This window comes from Serinus canaria, chromosome 2 (assembly GCF_022539315.1).
Source record: "Serinus canaria isolate serCan28SL12 chromosome 2, serCan2020, whole genome shotgun sequence".
Taxonomy (NCBI): Eukaryota; Metazoa; Chordata; class Aves; order Passeriformes; family Fringillidae; genus Serinus; species Serinus canaria.
Window position 1 is genome coordinate 87,906,395 of NC_066315.1, and position 18,334 is coordinate 87,924,728.

At 43.3% G+C, this 18,334-nt stretch overlaps 1 protein-coding gene across 1 annotated transcript in view; it reads right to left on the reverse strand.

The window, feature by feature from the left end:
• The window catches only part of LPCAT1 (lysophosphatidylcholine acyltransferase 1), an 86,752-nt gene that overhangs the window by 33,354 nt on the left and 35,064 nt on the right, over positions 1-18,334 (reverse strand). The window contains exon 10 of the mRNA XM_030229451.2: positions 10,226-10,351. Coding sequence (XP_030085311.2) covers positions 10,226-10,351 — 126 coding nt within the window. The remainder of the gene's footprint in view (positions 1-10,225; positions 10,352-18,334) is intronic.

The following is an 18,334-nucleotide window of genomic DNA, read 5'->3' on the forward strand; positions in this document are numbered from 1 at the left end:
GGAGCCCTGGGGTTTGTGGTTTTCAAAACCCTAACCCTAGCTGGAACCCTAACCCTAGGCAGAGCATCAAGAGCAGCCTAGGGCTAAGGAATGCTCCAAGGAGAAAGTGTGGAGGAGGCCATGTTGTGGCAGTTTTGTGTTCCCCTTGGGATGCCTTTTGCAGCTGCAGTGTGCCTGGAGCCCTGGGGTTTGTGGTTTTCAAAACCCTAACCCTAGCTGGAACCCTAACCCTAGGCAGAGCATCAAGAGCAGCCTAGGGCTAAGGAATGCTCCAAGGAGAAAGTGTGGAGGAGGCCATGTTGTGGCAGTTTTGTGTTCCCCTTGGGATGCCTTTTGCAGCTGCAGTGTGCCTGGAGCCCTGGGGTTTGTGGTTTTCAAAACCCTAACCCTAGCTGGAACCCTAACCCTAGGCAGAGCATCAAGAGCAGCCTAGGGCTAAGGAATGCTCCAAGGAGAAAGTGTGGAGGAGGCCATGTTGTGGCAGTTTTGTGTTCCCCTTGGGATGCCTTTTGCAGCTGCAGTGTGCCTGGAGCCCTGGGGTTTGTGGTTTTCAAAACCCTAACCCTAGCTGGAACCCTAACCCTAGGCAGAGCATCAAGAGCAGCCTAGGGCTAAGGAATGCTCCAAGGAGAAAGTGTGGAGGAGGCCATGTTGTGGCAGTTTTGTGTTCCCCTTGGGATGCCTTTTGCAGCTGCAGTGTGCCTGGAGCCCTGGGGTTTGTGGTTTTCAAAACCCTAACCCTAGGTGGAACCCTAACCCTAGGCAGAGCATCAAGAGCAGCCTAGGGCTAAGGAATGCTCCAAGGAGAAAGTGTGGAGGAGGCCATGTTGTGGCAGTTTTGTGTTCCCCTTGGGATGCCTTTTGCAGCTGCAGTGTGCCTGGAGCCCTGGGGTTTGTGGTTTTCAAAACCCTAACCCTAGGTGGAACCCTAACCCTAGGCAGAGCATCAAGAGCAGCCTAGGGCTAAGGAATGCTCCAAAAAGAAAAGTGTGGAGGAGGCCATGTTGTGGCAGTTTTGTGTTCCCCTTGGGATGCCTTTTGCAGCTGCAGTGTGCCTGGAGCCCTGGGGTTTGTGGTTTTCAAAACACTAACCCTAGCTGGAACCCTAACCCTAACCCTAGGCTGAGCATCAAGAGCAGCCTAGGAATAAGTAATGATCCAAGGAGAAAGTTGTGGAGGAGGCCATGTTGTGGCAGTTTTGTGTTCCCCTTGGGATGCCTTTTGCAGCTGCAGTGTGCCTGGAGCCCTGGGGTTTGTGCTTTTCAAAACCCTAACCCCAGGTGGAACCCTAACCCTACGCAGAGCATCAAGAGCAGCCTAGGGCTAAGGAATGCTCCAAAAAGAAAGTTGTGGAGGAGGCCATGTTGTGGCAGTTTTGTGTTCCCTTTGGGATGCCTTTTGCAGCTGCAGTGTGCCTGGAGCCCTGGGGTTTGTGGTTTTCAAAACCCTAACCCCAGGTGGAACCCTAACCCTACGCAGAGCATCAAAAGAAGCCTAGGGCCAAGGAATGCTACAAGGAGGAAGCTGTGGAGGAGGCCATGTTGTGGCAGTTTTGTGTTCCCTTTGGGATGCCTTTTGAAGCTGCAGTGTGCCTGGAGACCTGGGGTTTGTGGTTTTCAAAACCCTAACCCTAGCTGGAACCCTAACCCTAGGCTGAGCATCAAGAGCAGCCTAGGAATAAGTAATGATCCAAGGAGAAAAAAGTGGAGGAGGCCATGTTGTGGCAGTTTTGTGTTCCCTTTGGGATGCCTTTTGAAGCTGCAGTGTGCCTGGAGTCCTGGGGTTTGTGGTTTTCAAAACCCTAACCCTAGCTGGAACCCTAACCGTAGGCAGAGCATCAAGAGCAGCCTAGGAATAAGTAATGATCCAAAAAGAAAAAAGTGGAGGAGGCCATGTTGTGGCAGTTTTGTGTTCCCTTTGGGATGCCTTTTGCAGCTGCAGTGTGCCTGGAGCCCTGGGGTTTGTGGTTTTCAAAACCCTAACCCTAGCTGGAACCCTAACCCTAGGCAGAGCATCAAGAGCAGCCTAGGGCTAAGGAATGCCCCAAGGAGAAAGTGTGGAGGAGGCCATGTTGTGGCAGTTTTGTGTTCCCTTGGGATGCCTTTTGCAGCTGCAGTGTGCCTGGAGCCCTGGGGTTTGTGGTTTTCAAAACCCTAACCCTAGCTGGAACCCTAACCCTAGGCAGAGCATCAAGAGCAGCCTAGGGCTAAGGAATGCTCCAAGGAGAAAAAAGTGGAGGAGGCCTTGTTGTGGCAGTTTTGTGTTCCCCTTGGGATGCCTTTTGCAGCTGCAGTGTGCCTGGAGTCCTGGGGTTTGTGGTTTTCAAAACCCTAACCCTAGGTGGAACCCTAACCCTAGGCAGAGCATCAAGAGCAGCCTAGGGCTAAGGAATGCTCCAAGGAGAAAGTGTGGAGGAGGCCATGTTGTGGCAGTTTTGTGTTCCCTTGGGATGCCTTTTGCAGCTGCAGTGTGCCTGGAGCCCTGGGGTTTGTGGTTTTCAAAACCCTAACCCTAGGTGGAACCCTAACCCTAGGCAGAGCATCAAGAGCAGCCTAGGGCTAAGGAATGCTCCAAGGAGAAAGTGTGGAGGAGGCCATGTTGTGGCAGTTTTGTGTTCCCCTTGGGATGCCTTTTGCAGCTGCAGTGTGCCTGGAGCCCTGGGGTTTGAGGTTTTCAAAACCCTAACCCTAGCTGGAACCCTAACCCTAGGCAGAGCATCAAGAGCAGCCTAGGGCTAAGGAATGCCCGAAGGACAAAAGTGTGGAGGAGGCCATGTTGTGGCAGTTTTGTGTTCCCCTTGGGATGCCTTTTGCAGCTGCAGTGTGCCTGGAGCCCTTGGGTTTGTGGTTTTCAAAACCCTAACCCTAGCTGGAACCCTAACCCTTGGCAGAGCATCAAGAGCAGCCTGGGGCTAAAAAATGCCCCAAGGAGAAAGCTCTGGAGGAGGCCATGTTGTGGCAGTTTTGTGTTCCCCTTGGGATGCCTTTTGCAGCTGCAGTGTGCCTGGAGCCCTGGGGTTTGTGCTTTTCAAAACCCTAACCCTAGCTGGAACCCTAACCCTAACCCTAGGATGAGCATCAAGAGCAGCCTAGATATAAGGAATGCTCCAAGGAGAAAGGTGTGGAGGAGGCCATGTTGTGGCAGTTTTGTGTTCCCTTTGGGATGCCTTTTGAAGCTGCAGTGTCCCTGGAGCCCTGGGGTTTGTGGTTTTCAAAACCGTAACCCTAGCTGGAACCCTAACCCTAGGATGAGCATCAAGAGCAGCCTAGGGCTAAGGAATGCTCCAAAAAGAAAAGGTGTGGAGGAGGCCATGTTGTGGCAGCTTTGTGTTCCCTTTGGGATGCCTTTTGAAGCTGCAGTGTCCCTGGAGCCCTGGGGTTTGTGGTTTTCAAAACCGTAACCCTAGCTGGAACCCTAACCCTAGGATGAGCATCAAGAGCTGCCTAGGTCTAAGGAATGCTCCAAGGAGAAAGTGTGGAGGAGGCCATGTTGTGGCAGTTTTGTGTTCCCCTTGGGATGCCTTTTGAAGCTGCAGTGTCCCTGGAGCCCTGGGGTTTGTGGTTTTCAAAACCGTAACCCTAGTTGGAACCCTAACCCTAGGATGAGCATCAAGAGCAGCCTAGGGCTAAGGAATGCTCCAAAAAGAAAAGAGTGGAGGAGGCCATGTTGTGGCAGTTTTGTGTTCCCCTTGGGATGCCTTTTGCAGCTGCAGTGTGCCTGGAGCCCTGGGGTTTGTGGTTTTCAAAACCCTAACCCTAGCTGGAACCCTAACCCTAGGCAGAGCATCAAGAGCAGCCTAGGGCTAAGGAATGCTCCAAGAAAAGTGTGGAGGAGGCCATGTTGTGGCAGTTTTGTGTTCCCCTTGGGATGCCTTTTGCAGCTGCAGTGTGCCTGGAGCCCTGGGGTTTGTGGTTTTCAAAACCCTAACCCTAGCTGGAACCCTAACCCTAGAGAGCATCAAGAGCAGCCTAGGGCTAAGGAATGCCCAAGGAGAAAGTGTGGAGGAGGCCATGTTGTGGCAGTTTTGTGTTCCCCTTGGGATGCCTTTTGCAGCTGCAGTGTGCCTGGAGCCCTGGGGTTTGTGGTTTTCAAAACCCTAACCCTAGCTGGAACCCTAACCCTAGGCAGAGCATCAAGAGCAGCCTAGGGCTAAGGAATGCTCCAAGGAGAAAGTGTGGAGGAGGCCATGTTGTGGCAGTTTTGTGTTCCCCTTGGGATGCCTTTTGCAGCTGCAGTGTGCCTGGAGCCCTGGGGTTTGTGGTTTTCAAAACCCTAACCCTAGCTGGAACCCTAACCCTGGCAGAGCATCAAGAGCAGCCTAGGGCTAAGGAATGCCCCAAGGAGAAAGTCTGGAGGAGGCCATGTTGTGGCAGTTTTGTGTTCCCCTTGGGATGCCTTTTGCAGCTGCAGTGTGCCTGGAGCCCTGGGGTTTGTGGTTTTCAAAACCCTAACCCTAGCTGGAACCTACCCTAACCCTAGGCATGAGCATCAAGAGCAGCCTAGGGCTAAGGAATGCTCCAAGGAGAAAGGTGTGGAGGAGGCCATGTTGTGGCAGTTTTGTGTTCCCTTGGGATGCCTTTTGCAGCTGCAGTGTGCCTGGAGCCCTGGGGTTTGTGGTTTTCAAAACCCTAACCCTAGCTGGAACCCTAACCCTAGGCAGAGCATCAAGAGCAGCCTAGGGCTAAGGAATGCCCCAAGGAGAAAGTGTGGAGGAGGCCATGTTGTGGCAGTTTTGTGTTCCCCTTGGGATGCCTTTTGCAGCTGCAGTGTGCCTGGAGCCCTGGGGTTTGTGGTTTTCAAAACCCTAACCCTAGCTGGAACCCTAACCCTAGGCAGAGCATCAAGAGCAGCCTAGGGCTAAGGAATGCTCCAAGGAGAAAGTGTGGAAGAGGCCATGTTGTGGCAGTTTTGTGTTCCCCTTGGGATGCCTTTTGCAGCTGCAGTGTGCCTGGAGCCCTGGGGTTTGTAGTTTTCAAAACCCTAACCCTAGCTCGAACCCTAACCCTAGGCAGAGCATCAGGAGCAGCCTAGGGCTAAGGAATGCTCCAAGGAGAAAAAGTGTGGAGGAGGCCATGTTGTGGCAGCTTTGTGTTCCCCTTGGGATGCCTTTTGCAGCTGCAGTGTGCCTGGAGCCCTGGGGTTTGTGGTTTTCAAAACCCTAACCCTAGGTGGAACCCTAACCGTAGGCAGAGCATCAAAAGCAGCCTAGGGCTAAGGAATGCTCAAAGGAGAAAAATGTGGAGGAGGCCATGTTGTGGCAGTTTTGTGTTCCCCTTGGGATGCCTTTTGCAGATGCAGTGTGCCTGGAGCCCTGGGGTTTGTGGTTTTCAAAACCCTAACCCTAGCTGGAACCCTAACCGTAGGCAGAGCATCAAAAGCAGCCTAGGGCTAAGGAATGCTCAAGGAGAAAATGTGGAGGAGGCCATGTTGTGGCAGTTTTGTGTTCCCTTGGGATGCCTTTTGCAGCTGCAGTGTGCCTGGAGCCCTGGGGTTTGTGGTTTTCAAAACCCTAACCCTAGCTGGAACCCTAACCCTAGGTAGAGCATCAAGAGCTGCCTAGGCCTTAGGAATGCTCCAAGGAGAAAAATGTGGAGGAGGCCATGTTGTGGCAGTTTTGTGTTCCCCTTGGGATGCCTTTTGCAGCTGCAGTGTGCCTGGAGCCCTGGGGTTTGTGGTTTTCAAAACCCTAACCCTAGCTGGAACCCTAACCTTAGACAGAGCATCAAGAGTAGCCTAGGCCTTAGGAATGCTCCAAGGAGGAAAGTGTGGAGGAGGCCATGTTGTGGCAGTTTTGTGTTCCCCTTGGGATGCCTTTTGCAGCTGCAGTGTGCCTGGAGCCCTTGGGTTTGTGGTTTTCAAAACCCTAACCCTAGCTGGAACTCTAACCTTAGGCATAGCACCAAGAGCAGCCTGGGGCTAAAAAATGCCCCAAGGAGAAAGCTCTGGAGGAGGCCATGTTGTGGCAGTTTTGTATTCCCCTTGGGATGCCTTTTGCAGCTGCAGTGTGCCTGGAGCCCTGGGGTTTGTGGATTTCGAAACCCTAACCCTAGCTGGAACCCTAACCCTAGGCAGAGCATCAAGAGCAGCCTGGGGCTAAGGAATGCCCCGAAGGAGAAAAGTGTGGAGGAGGCCATGTTGTGGCAGCTTTGTGTTCCCCTTGGGATGCCTTTTGCAGCTGCATTGTGCTTGGAGCCCTGGGGTTTGTGGTTTTCAAAACCCCAACCCTAGGTGGAACCCGAACCCTAGGCAGAGCATCAAGAGCAGCCTAGGGCTAAGGAATGCACCAAAAAGAAAAGTGTGGAGGAGGCCATGTTGTGGCAGTTTTGTGTTCCCCTTGGGATGCCTTTTGCAGCTGCAGTGTGCCTGGAGCCCTGGGGTTTGTGGTTTTCAAAACCCTAACCCTAGCTGGAACCCTAACCCTAACCCTAGGATGAGCATCAAGAGCAGCCTAGGTATAAGGAATGCCCCAAGGAGAAAAGTGTGGAGGAGGCCATGTTGTGGCAGCTTTGTGTTCCCCTTGGGATGCCTTTTGCAGCTGACGTGTGCCTGGAGCCCTGGGGTTTGTGGTTTTCAAAACCCTAACCCTAGCTGGAACCCTAACCTTTGGATGAGCATCAAGAGCAGCCTGGGGCTAAGAAATGCCCCAGGGACAAAGCTGTGGAGGAGGCCATGTTGTGGCAGTTTTGTGTTCCCCTTGGGATGCCTTTTGCAGCTGCAGTGTGCCTGGAGCCCTGGGGTTTGGGGTTTTCAAAACCCTAACCCTAGCTGGAACCCTAACCCTAGGCAGAGCATCAAGAGCAGCCTAGGGATAAGGAATGCTCCAAGGAGAAATTTGTGGAGGAGGCCATGTTGTGGCAGTTTTGTATTCCCCTTGGGATGCCATTTGCAGCTGCAGTGTGCCTGGAGCCCTGGGGTTTGAGGTTTTCAAAACCCTAACCCTAGCTGGAACCCTAACCCTTGGCAGAGCATCAAGAGCAGCCTGGGGCTAAAAAATGCCCCAAGGAGAAAGCTCTGGAGGAGGCCATGTTGTGGCAGTTTTGTGTTCCCCTTGGGATGCCTTTTGCAGCTGCAGTGTGCCTGGAGCCCTGGGGTTTGTGGTTTTCAAAACCCTAACCCTAGCTGGAACCCTAACCCTAACCCTAGGATGAGCATCAAGAGCAGCCTAGGTATAAGGAATGCTCCAAGGAGAAAGCTGTGGAGGAGGCCATGTTGTGGCAGCTTTGTGTTCCCCTTGGGATGCCTTTTGCAGCTGCAGTGTGCCTGGAGCCCTGGGGTTTGTGGTTTTCAAAACCCTAACCCTAGGTGGAACCGAAATCCTAAGCCTCGGCAGAGCTGAAAGAGCCTGCTAGGGTTAATGAATTTTTTAAGTAGAAAGCTCTTGAGGAGTCCATGTTGTGGCAGTTTTTTATTGGCCTTGGCATGCGTTTTGCCACTGCAGTGTGCCTGCAGCCTTGGAGTTTTTGGTTTTCAAAACCCTAACCCTAGGTGGAACCCTAACAAACACTAGGCAGAGCACCAAATGCAGCCTAGGTTAAAGTCAGGATCCAGTGATGGAGCGTTTGAGGAGGCCATGTTGTGCCAGTTTTGAGTTCTCCTTGGCATGCGTTTTGCAGCTGCCTTGTGCTGTTAGGTTTATTAGTTTTGGGGCAGAAAGTTCCACCTGCATTGTGGACCATTTCACACACATGTGGGGAGCAGAAGTCTGCATTGTATTCTTGATGGTAGTGGCTGTTTAGGTAGGCAGGCAGCCATCCTGAGGTTCTTGTAGATAGTGGTAGCTTGCAGCTGCAGTCACTAAAAGGATCCTTGTGTACCACTTGATGAAGTAATATTGGGAATTAGAATAAACAGAAGCTTGAAACAAGAGGAGCAAATAAATTCAAATCAGAAATGAAGTATCTCCTTGCAGGCAACTACCCTAAAGCAACTCATAAGACGCATCTCATAAAAAGACAGACTAGACTTAATTACATGTATTATACTTCCTGAAGGAGTAGATATTCAAAGAAGTTTTAGTAAGCCACAAAATCCAACTAAGATTCTATGTCCGGAACATGGCAATAGATTCAGTTCAAGTAAAAATAGAGATTCACTTTAAACAGCGGGGCAATCACTTACAGACTAAGTCATGAAATGAAGCAGAAGATTTATAATGTATGAAAAAAAAAAAAACAACTCTAACATAGACTGCACATATTTTAGCAATTAGCTTGTTGGTCAAACATATTATCAGACTGAAGAGAAATACAACTCCTTGAAGAGTAATGAATGTATTATTTGAGAAGACAAGTCTATGATGAATCGATCTCGTTGATAAAGCAGTAATTTTATCACAGAGTTTGGTACAGGCCAGTTGTACAGCTCTGTTAACAGAGCCCAAGCTCTTCCTTAGATGAAGCATGAGAACTCACTGCTGTGCCTGCATGGATTCTGGACTGGATCCCATCCAGCTGAGCACAGGCTAAGCAAATTATACAGACAACAATAATGAATCCTATAGACACATAATGTGCACGCTAGTAACTCTTCAGTAGAGCAAACTGAGGTGTAAGTTGATTTCAAAAAATAGAAACCAAAACCAACTCTGAATTTGCCTTACTATAGGAATCTTAAAATTGCATGTTACCTTGAAAGTATGTCATTGCTCAAATCTAAGTGTTACAAGCGGATGAAAAATCCATTGGATAAAATTTACTCTTCCAGTTATTTAGGGATGCTAGTGGATGATCTTAATGCCTCCCTGGCCTCAAAACCTTTGAATAAACAGCAAAATGACTACATTATTATCAAATGTGCATTAGAGATGAAGTCATTTTACAAACTTCATCCAATTGTGCCAGAAAAATACCAGCATAATATCCTTCTTATTGGCACACACCCAAATTCAGAGAGGATTATATTTCACCAAAGATTAATTACTCATACCAGAGAGAGAACTCCTGCGCTTCAGTGAACCTCACTCACAAATGTATGCAACTGTTTCTGAGGCCAAAACAAAACCCTAGAAAAGCATAATTTGAAAGAACAGATTTTAATTGAGCAGACAGAAGCCAGACAACTTAACAAGAGGATTAAACTGAATCCCAGGATTATCAACTGCATAATAAGAGACGTGGGTGGTTGGTTTGTTTTGTTTCACTTGTTTTTCTTCCTTAGTACTGTAAATTCAGAGCCTTTTAAACAAAGTGAGAATCTTTATTTTCCCTTATAAGTCTCTCCTATCCTAATGGAAGTTTTTCAGATGGAAGCCCTGACAATAGATTAGTACATGCTTGAAATCTGAATTTATGATGTGTGCTGTCCTACATTCATTATTCTCCAAAAGAGCTTTTTCTTCTTTATTTTCATTTATGTACACAAGCTGAAGATGAAGGAAAAATTAGTGAAAGGAAATAAAATACAATGGAAATATGAAACTACACTCTGTACTTTCAGGTGATGAGACAAGAAAATGAAAAAGGTGTTTGCATATTGAGAGTTAATAGGATGAGGCTGTACATTTAGTTCATAGTTGCTCAGTAAGATCACTGGAGAAGCAGGAGAAAAAGTGGAAAACAGCAGCAAGTTCTTCTATTTGGTTTATTTAAATTTTTTGGGTTTTCTGAGGGTTTTTAGAAAAGTAGAGCTAGCAGGAAATAGCACTATGGGAAGAAAGCAGAGAGGGCCCACGCTGCATGCACTGAGCTACAGCTGCATTAGAAAGTCCATCTGGCAGTGACCTGCTCAAAAGATCAACCATCACCTTGTCCTTCTCAGGATAGGGTGACCCCTCTGTCCTCACTATTACAAGGTTAATCCAGTCACAAGATTGCTGTTGGCAGCATTTGTTTTCCCTCCACAGATGTCACAGGAAAAGGCAATTGACTCAACTGTATCAAATATTAGGAATCCCATGGTATTCCTGATCCTCTTCAGAAACTGTCTTCTAGTTCAGAAATGAATGCTTCTGACTCATTCTGCTCACTTGTCAGATGGAAGATAAGAATTTTACAACCTACTCTACTCATTAGGATTCAGGGGTGCTGCTTGCAAGTGAAGTACAGTACTGTTTTAATTTTACACTTGTGTTTCACTGACTGTATGATGACAACATTCCATTTATACTCATAAATGCAATATTGTTACATGATAACAATATTGCATTTATAACTACAGATATATAATAAAGAAAACTACAGATATATAATAAAGATGCACTTTACATATAAATATTGTATATGCTCACCCAAGGCTTCTCACAAGCTTTGCAAATTCTAAAAGACACGTATCTGAAGGTAGACGAAGCTGTCCCTCAGCCAAAGCCAGCTGACAGTCTTCAAATGTGTAGTCTGTCACTGGAACTCCCAACGCCCTTGAATAAACCAAAGAAAAACTGTAAACAAGACAGTAGGAAAACTGAGCAGAATAATCACTTGTTTCACAGCAAGAAATCCTGTAACAACTATGCTCTCAAATCTGAAAAACTATAAGGAAAAGCCAATAAAAGGAAGTTTACGTAGAGAGAACGAAATACAGTACTCGATCTGTTACGGAGCATCTGTTTTGATTGAGTCCACGAAAACATGCAAGAACACAAGGCAAAAATTAGGCAGTGCATAGACTTTCATAGCCATACATTTCATATAAGTGAATAACTAAGGTTTCAAAATTTTTAATCTAGAACACAAATATATATTTATTAACAACTGTGCCCAATATTTTTATTATTATTGATTTATTAAATGTGTTAGCACAATCACCTGAGCAGAACAGCTATTATCTTCAGCTAATAGTAATATTTTATAAAAGGCAACATTTCTCTATAAAGAACAGCTAGAACACAACATATAAAAACAAGCAGAGTTAAACTCTAAGCAAACAAGTTTTTTTTAAATATATGACATAAAGGTAGGAAAAAAATACTCCCAAGTCTTTATACACCAAACAATTCAGTACTGGTTTTGGCTTCACTTCTAACTTGATGCAGCACCAAAAGATAATTGATGGGAATCCTGATATTGAAGCTGCCCTGCATTTGCTGTGGCAAAGTTTAGAGAAAGACAGTGTGGTATGAAAGAAGCCTTTAAGAATTCAGTGGACAAACAAGATGCAATTCAAAAAGCCAACATAGCTCCATATAAGCTACTCATCTGCCACATTTTTACTATACTTGATTTTACTCATCATAGTAAGGAGCATTATCTCCTTTATGCAGTGTTTTCTAGTTTGATGAAATCTTCACAAAATTTTTTGTTTAGTTACCTTCATTCTTTTTATCTACCGTTTGTCTACCTTACTGCTAACCACCTTTTTCATATGTGAAGTTAATATGCACTAACGGCAAGATTGATGCAAAATCCTGAGGCCTGCCACACTAATTTTGGCTTTGATGAAAATTCTGCATTCAATTCTATGCTTTATTACAAGTAGTTTGATCTGTAATGGCAGTTACCTCTTAAACAAACAATTTCTGTCAAACAGTCTCTTCCTCACAGAATCTCACTCCAAGGCCTTTGAATAGCAAGGTAAATAACATAAGCCAGTTCTCTTCTGTCCACTGATTAATTATCAAACTTCAGGAATTCTGATATATAGGACATGCACTAGATCTTAAAGGTACTGATCAGGGCTTCTCTCTTCCCTTTAAGGCTGAGAAAGTCAAGCATTTAGGAAGAACACCTCACTAATAAATATTCAAGCTCCAAAGTACCAAATATGGTATAAAAAATAGATAGTATTTATAAACTATTTATGCACAAAACAAGGAATTAGAAGGTAATGATCTTGGCTGAATAGCTTCCCCCTTCCTAAGAAGAAGAAACAAAGATAAAGGAACAAAAGGACAAAGCCAATTAAACCAAATGATTTAGGTACATAGAAAAGTCATCTTACAAGCAGAGTGTTGAAGATTAGATTGCCTCATACTGGTGAGCTAAGCAATTAAATCCAGTTCCTCTAAAATTTTCTCTGCTTGATCTGTTTGTGTTCCATCAATCCACTCCTCATGTGAAGTGTCTCAGCAGTATTTGTAAATCAGTAAACCACCTTAATGGAATGCACAAGATTCTTGTGATACCTTACCTCACCCTACAGGCTTATGGTAAAATACAGATGAACTCCCCCATGCTGTGGGGATTTAAATCCATTTTCAAGTTCACCGTGACTTAGAGATCAGGTATTGTGAGCATGTCAAGACTTCTGTTTCATTCCACATAGTGCTGTATTATACAAGATGAATTCACTGGGATTTTACAATGCAAAATTGATTTTCCTCAAAAGAGAAAGGAGTGGATGAAAGAAGCAGAGTTTATCCAGCCAGTTGAGATTACTTCCTATTCCCCTCTTTTGTATCACTAGTGCCCTCGATCATCCCTACAGACATCCATGGCAACTGTTTCCAGTAAGGACATGCTACAGACAGTACTACCCAGAGCAGTTCCACAAAAGAATGGGACAATAAACAAAGATCTAGCCCAGCCAAGCATATTACACCAAAATGCATCAGTTCTCCAGGCCATGCTAAGTATAGCATGTAACAGAAATACAGGAACTTACAGGCGATCAGCTGAAGCACAGGGGAACTACATACAAAAGGGGAAGCATGTTAAAAATAAGTTAGGAAACTGAAAGAGTAAAGTGTTCCTCTGTTGGATGTATTAGGAAATCAGGAGAAGTGGTAAGATACTTAAATTCTGACAGGGCAGGAAAAAAAAAATTAGTGTCATTGAAAATGATTAAAGGTGGCAATTAAAATAGAGAGACTTTAAAGAAACAGAAGAAACTCAAACATTCTTTCAAGGGAAATGGAGAAGATGGACAAGCTAAAACATAACCATAATGTAGCAAGCCAAAACAAGAAACAATAGCTTGTTAAAACCAAAAGAGAGATGCTGTTCCAACACATCAAAAGAAAGATGACTAAGAAAGATCAGGGCACATAGCCTGGGGGAGGGTTGAAGCCTGAGTGACTGCCAGCCCAACACCAATGTCAGATTAAAATAACTGCCAAATAATGGCAGAAGCAGCCTAGCCAAAGAGACATTTTAAAAAAGCCCAAAACAAACAACAAAAAAATCAAAACAAAACTTTAGAAAACAAATTCCAAACAAAGGCCAGGGTCATTTCAGACTCAGCCAAACCACAAGGGGAAACACAACCTACATATTTTTATAGTTTTGTGCACCCCTTATAAAAGAGGTGGTAGTTGGGCCAGAATTATATTGCTGCTATCAGTGAAGGAAAATCCCCACTACAATTAATACCTACATGTATATTCAATGTCAACACAAAATGGGATTCAGACAGACAAAAGCAGCTTCTTTTGTTCACCTGTTGTAATTTTCAAGCTGCTGGACTTAAAAAACCCCAGTCAAATGAACTTAAAGAGGGTACATATACATCCAGACTTTCACAATAACAAAGATCAGAAGTGAGGAAGGAAAGAAACACTTTTGCTCAAAGCGAAGTTCAATCATAGAATCAGCCAAGGCCAGATAGAGTTCAAGGGGCTCTTGAGTTCAGAAGACAAATCACAAGCTGTATAGAGCTAGCAGCTTTAAAGGTCCTTGATTTCAGCTCAGAATGTTAAACAAACTGAAGCTGGGCAACATATAAAGTTAATTATTTATACTAAGACTTGTGAAATTTTTAATTTCTTAGAATAAAGCCTGGCTTATTAGAGTTCACTGTAAGGGCTCGGTACAAGTGCAACTCACAGGATTTTCTACTGAACCAGCTATCAAACTATTCTAATTTATCCTCCAGGGCAATCTTTTTCTACTTCAATTGTGAAAAAAAAATAATTTCAATTTGAGATGCAACTCACAAGTACAATCCCATATTCCTAATAAACTAAACCAACTTTTCCCATATCTTCATTTGAAAGCATTTCCCCCCGTCTTTTCTTCAAACTATCTCTATCTCTGCTTTCACACTCCATTAATATGAGCCTAGCCTTTTTGAAAGTCCAGCAGATTTAAATGACCTGACATGAAAGTCTCACTTGACATACCTTGAGACTTTTTTCTTCCCTGCACTCCCCAAGATGCTGGCTGTTTACCCATCATGACATCACAGTACATGAAGTTTCAAAGTCAGCAAGTCACTTGAAAACAATAAACTCAAATGAAACAAAACCCCAAAAGCTTTCCTGCAAACCCAATCTGAGAAACACAACAGTTATACTTGTTATACCCTGATGTCTTACACCAAACAGCTCTCTATGTCTAACATTTGTGCAGTCATAATACAAGATGAATTATTAACTTCCTCGTTTTCTGCATACCAATCCACTATGCAAAATGCCAAACATAAAACAGAATGTGACTGCTGGAATATTATGTAAAGTGAGAGAAAATAGTACAGGCAATATTGTGACATTCCGAATCTACATTTCAACAAAAAGAGTCTCAAAATGTTTTACATTGTTCATAAGCAGAACTGTGAACTAATCAAGAGAACATTCCATGGGCTGCTCAGAAAAACTACTTTAAATAAACTATTTGTGTATATTATTGGGTGCTGAAAACATCAGGATTCTATCTATTTTAGTATTTTTCTTCATTACCAGATGTTCAGTAAAAAGACATACAAAACAATTGGACAAATAACTCCAATTATTAGTAGTCATGCAATCTAGTCATCAGTAGTACAGGAACTTCTTGAACCAGAGACCTTTTATACCACTATGTTTTAAAATCACTAATTAACCACATGTTTTTCACAGTACATCTCAGCTCTGATGAAGTAATTTTGTCTATCTGGTAATGAATGCCACAATTTTGCACATTTTAAAGACTTACTCCATTTACTTTTAGCTGATCTACTGTTGAGTGCTTTCCATCTCTCCTGCTATGAAAAGTAAGACTTTGTTTAGAATGCTTTTTCAGAACACTGGTGATTTTTCTGACTTTCAAAAAAACTCTTCACTCTCTTTTCCCCTATCCTTTCCCAACTATCTAGTTTTGGAAGGCCAGAGTAGATAGTCCCTTTCTCTCCTCAGACTACTACTTTGTGACATTCTCCAAGCAAAAGAAAGTCATGAGTCTGAAGTTCACATAAGGAATCTATTATCTCATAATGGTTTAATTTTGAGACAGAAAAAGAAGTTGCCAACAACTGTATTTCTGCCTGGTGTTGCTTGAAATTGAGTCCTGTAATTGTTGATCTTGTAGACTTGCACATCACAAATCTTCAAGGGGTAAAAAACAGAAGAGGTTCTCCTTGTGTTGTCAGCATTCAAAAACCAGTGTGTTGCAGTTCAAACCAGTGTTGCAAAGTATTACTTAACATTTAAAGAATTCATTTCTTCCTTGAGAAAATAAATGTAGCAAGAAGCTAGACAGAAGTTAACCCTGTTCTGTGACTATGTTCTCCACCTGCCACACTCTCAGTATTCACAGAAATGAACAGAGTGCACAATGTATCTCTCATCTCCATTTTTGTTTACAGCGTGAAACCCAAACAATGCACAGAATCTTATGAGGTCAAGTCCAACCTCTGACTAATCACTGTATTTTCAACTAAACCATGGTGTCACATCCAGTTGTTTCCTGAACATCTCCCTGGGCAGCCCATTCTGATATTTAACACTTTCCATAAAGAAATTCTTCCTGATGTTCAACCTGAACCTCCCCTGGAGCAGCTTGAGGCCATTTCCTCACATCCTATCACTGGCTGTGCTGGACAAGAGGCCAAGCCACAGCTTGGAACAACCTCCTTTCAGGCAGTTCTAGAGAGCAGTAAGATCCCCCTGAGCCTTCCTCTCTCCAGGCTACAGAACCCCAGCTCCCTCAGCCACTTCTCACATGAATTACTCTCTAGACCCTTCACCATCAATGCTTCAAATGGATACTTGTTCACTCCAGCACTACAGTAATTCCACTTATATTGATGCTTGTGCCTTTGATGGCATAAAAATGCCAAAAACCCAGTTTGGATTTCAAAGTTGAATGCTGAGCATCCAAACAGTACCTGCGCAGAATCACACAAGGAATTTCAGAGAGCATATGCACAGAACACAGCAGTTTTTCCAAAGTTAGATTCAACAGGCCACAGAATACAACAAATAGCCATGAGTCAGACCAGTAAGCTACTGTAAACTCCCATCCTCAAGGCTACTTTTCAGCAACGAGCATTACTCTATCACAAACATTAACAAAGATCACATTCTGATGCTGTCAGAGCCTGTAAGAAAAAAAATAAACCCTGATTTTGACTGTGTAGAAGATGGGAAGATGGACACAGAAGACTATCTGTAGTGTTTTTTGCCTTCACCAGAATGCTGGATAAAAGTACTCACTTTTCAAAAGCAAGATGCAATGCTCATATGTCAAGCTGGTAAGCAAGTGCTTTAACTGTATGACATGCTCCAACACGGGGAAAGTGATCCTGGCAAGCGCTTGAGAGAAAACATCAGGAAGGCAGATGTTTCAAGTTCCCTGTCTAACATTCTGCACTTTAATTAATTTCAACATCTATGCAAATATATAACATGTCTTTCAATGTTTCTGTGAGGAAGAAAAACAAAATTACTGGACAAATGCAAACTGGATTACGACATTTTGCCATTTCTACAGGCAGGCTGCCTTTCTGGGCTCACCAAAAATGAAACTTCAGAACTCCTGGACAGTGTCACACATGTTATTACAGTGCTGAGTTTAACACTCAAAATATCTAGGAAAACAAAATGCTCAAATTAGGAGTACTGAAGGAACTTAAGTTCTGAGGTGCATACAGTTTTGAAAAACAAAGGGTCAAAGGTTTCTTGTTTCCATCAAGTTTCAGTCTCAACATCTGCCACATGCAAAAAAAAGAACTAATTTGCAATAATTTGTCTTCCATTTTTTCCTCCAACCGTACCACCTAAACATATTCTTCCCTATTTCAAAGGCAGTCTTTAAGAGAAACTAAAACTAAAGGAAAACAAATTGTGTTTGCATGTGAATAAGTGACCTGTAGGTCTGTGTATCATTGTCTCATCAGCTTATATCTGTAATTACAGCTCAGGTTACTTTAGGTTTGCACAAAGAGCCTGCAGTGCAGATTTTAACAATCAGCTGCCTTCACTACCACTGGCTTATCTATGTACAAAATGAATTTTTACAACTAACTAAATGCTAAGCTACTGACATACTTCTTTCAAACATATCTGAGTCCTAAAGAGCAGCAGGGTAACAAACTGTTTTTTTCCCCCAAAGTGGGAGTAAAAGTTATCTACTTTTTCCTTCAAACAGAATTTCTATACCCTAAATAGTACTTTGAGTACAACTAAGAGATGTCTATTAGAATACAGTTGCTCATGAAAATTAGGCATTTTAAAACAGTAGCAAATGGGTACAACCCCACAATAAAAAGAGGCAACTAATATATTTTCTTTAGGGGAAAATACTCCAAACAAACCACAAAACAAATAATTCTTTAAATAGTTATCAGTAAATTAAGAGCTATGATGCAGCAAAACCTTATAGAAAGGTAAAAATGCATAAAAAGTTGCAATTGATGCAGCTAAGAAGCATAAGACTTTTTAAGGCATAAGAGAAAATACAAAAAATAATGTAACAAATTACAGCTAAGGATAGGAAAATTGTCATCAGGAAAAAACCCTTCTGTCATGTGCAATACTTTACATTGGGAAACAATTAAGACAACATATCTTATGAATAAAAGTAAGTATTTCCCAATACTCTAAGAGTGATAGAGATAGTTCCTCTACCACTGAGAAATTTTTAGAAATAAATACTTGTGATTGCAAGGTCAAGTGATTTGTTCCTAATAATTCTGGAAAAGCTGGGATTGAAGTTTCAAGTAGCTGACAATTTTACAACACTACCACAGTTCCACTAAACTATTACTTATTAATTCAGAGATTAAAAAAAAAAAAAAAACAAAAAACAACATGGGCCAAAATGTTTGACACTTGAGTAGAAAATATAGAGAAGAAACTGTGAAACTCAAGAAATTAACAGACCAAACCAACTCATGCTGACTACCATCAACATAAGATGATAATAGGTTATGCACATGAACACCAAAATGATGATTTTGCTGAAGTAATACACAAGTAAGGCAATATAATATTTACCTACATGGCATGACTTACTAGTAGGGTGGTTTCAGAATTTTGTTAGAGCCAATAAAGAACACATGAAGTGAATTAAAGCTCAGAACATCACCACACTTTATTTACTGATTCTAAAGAGAACCAGCCAGGACTGTTGCCATATTTAAAAGCACTCAACATTTTCAGTGATTTGAAAGTGACTCTAAACACAGCTCCTATTAGCATTAGGTGGGTGACATGGGCATTGACTAAACTGAGTAGGAGCCAGAACAGGGCCAGAAAGACCAAACAAGA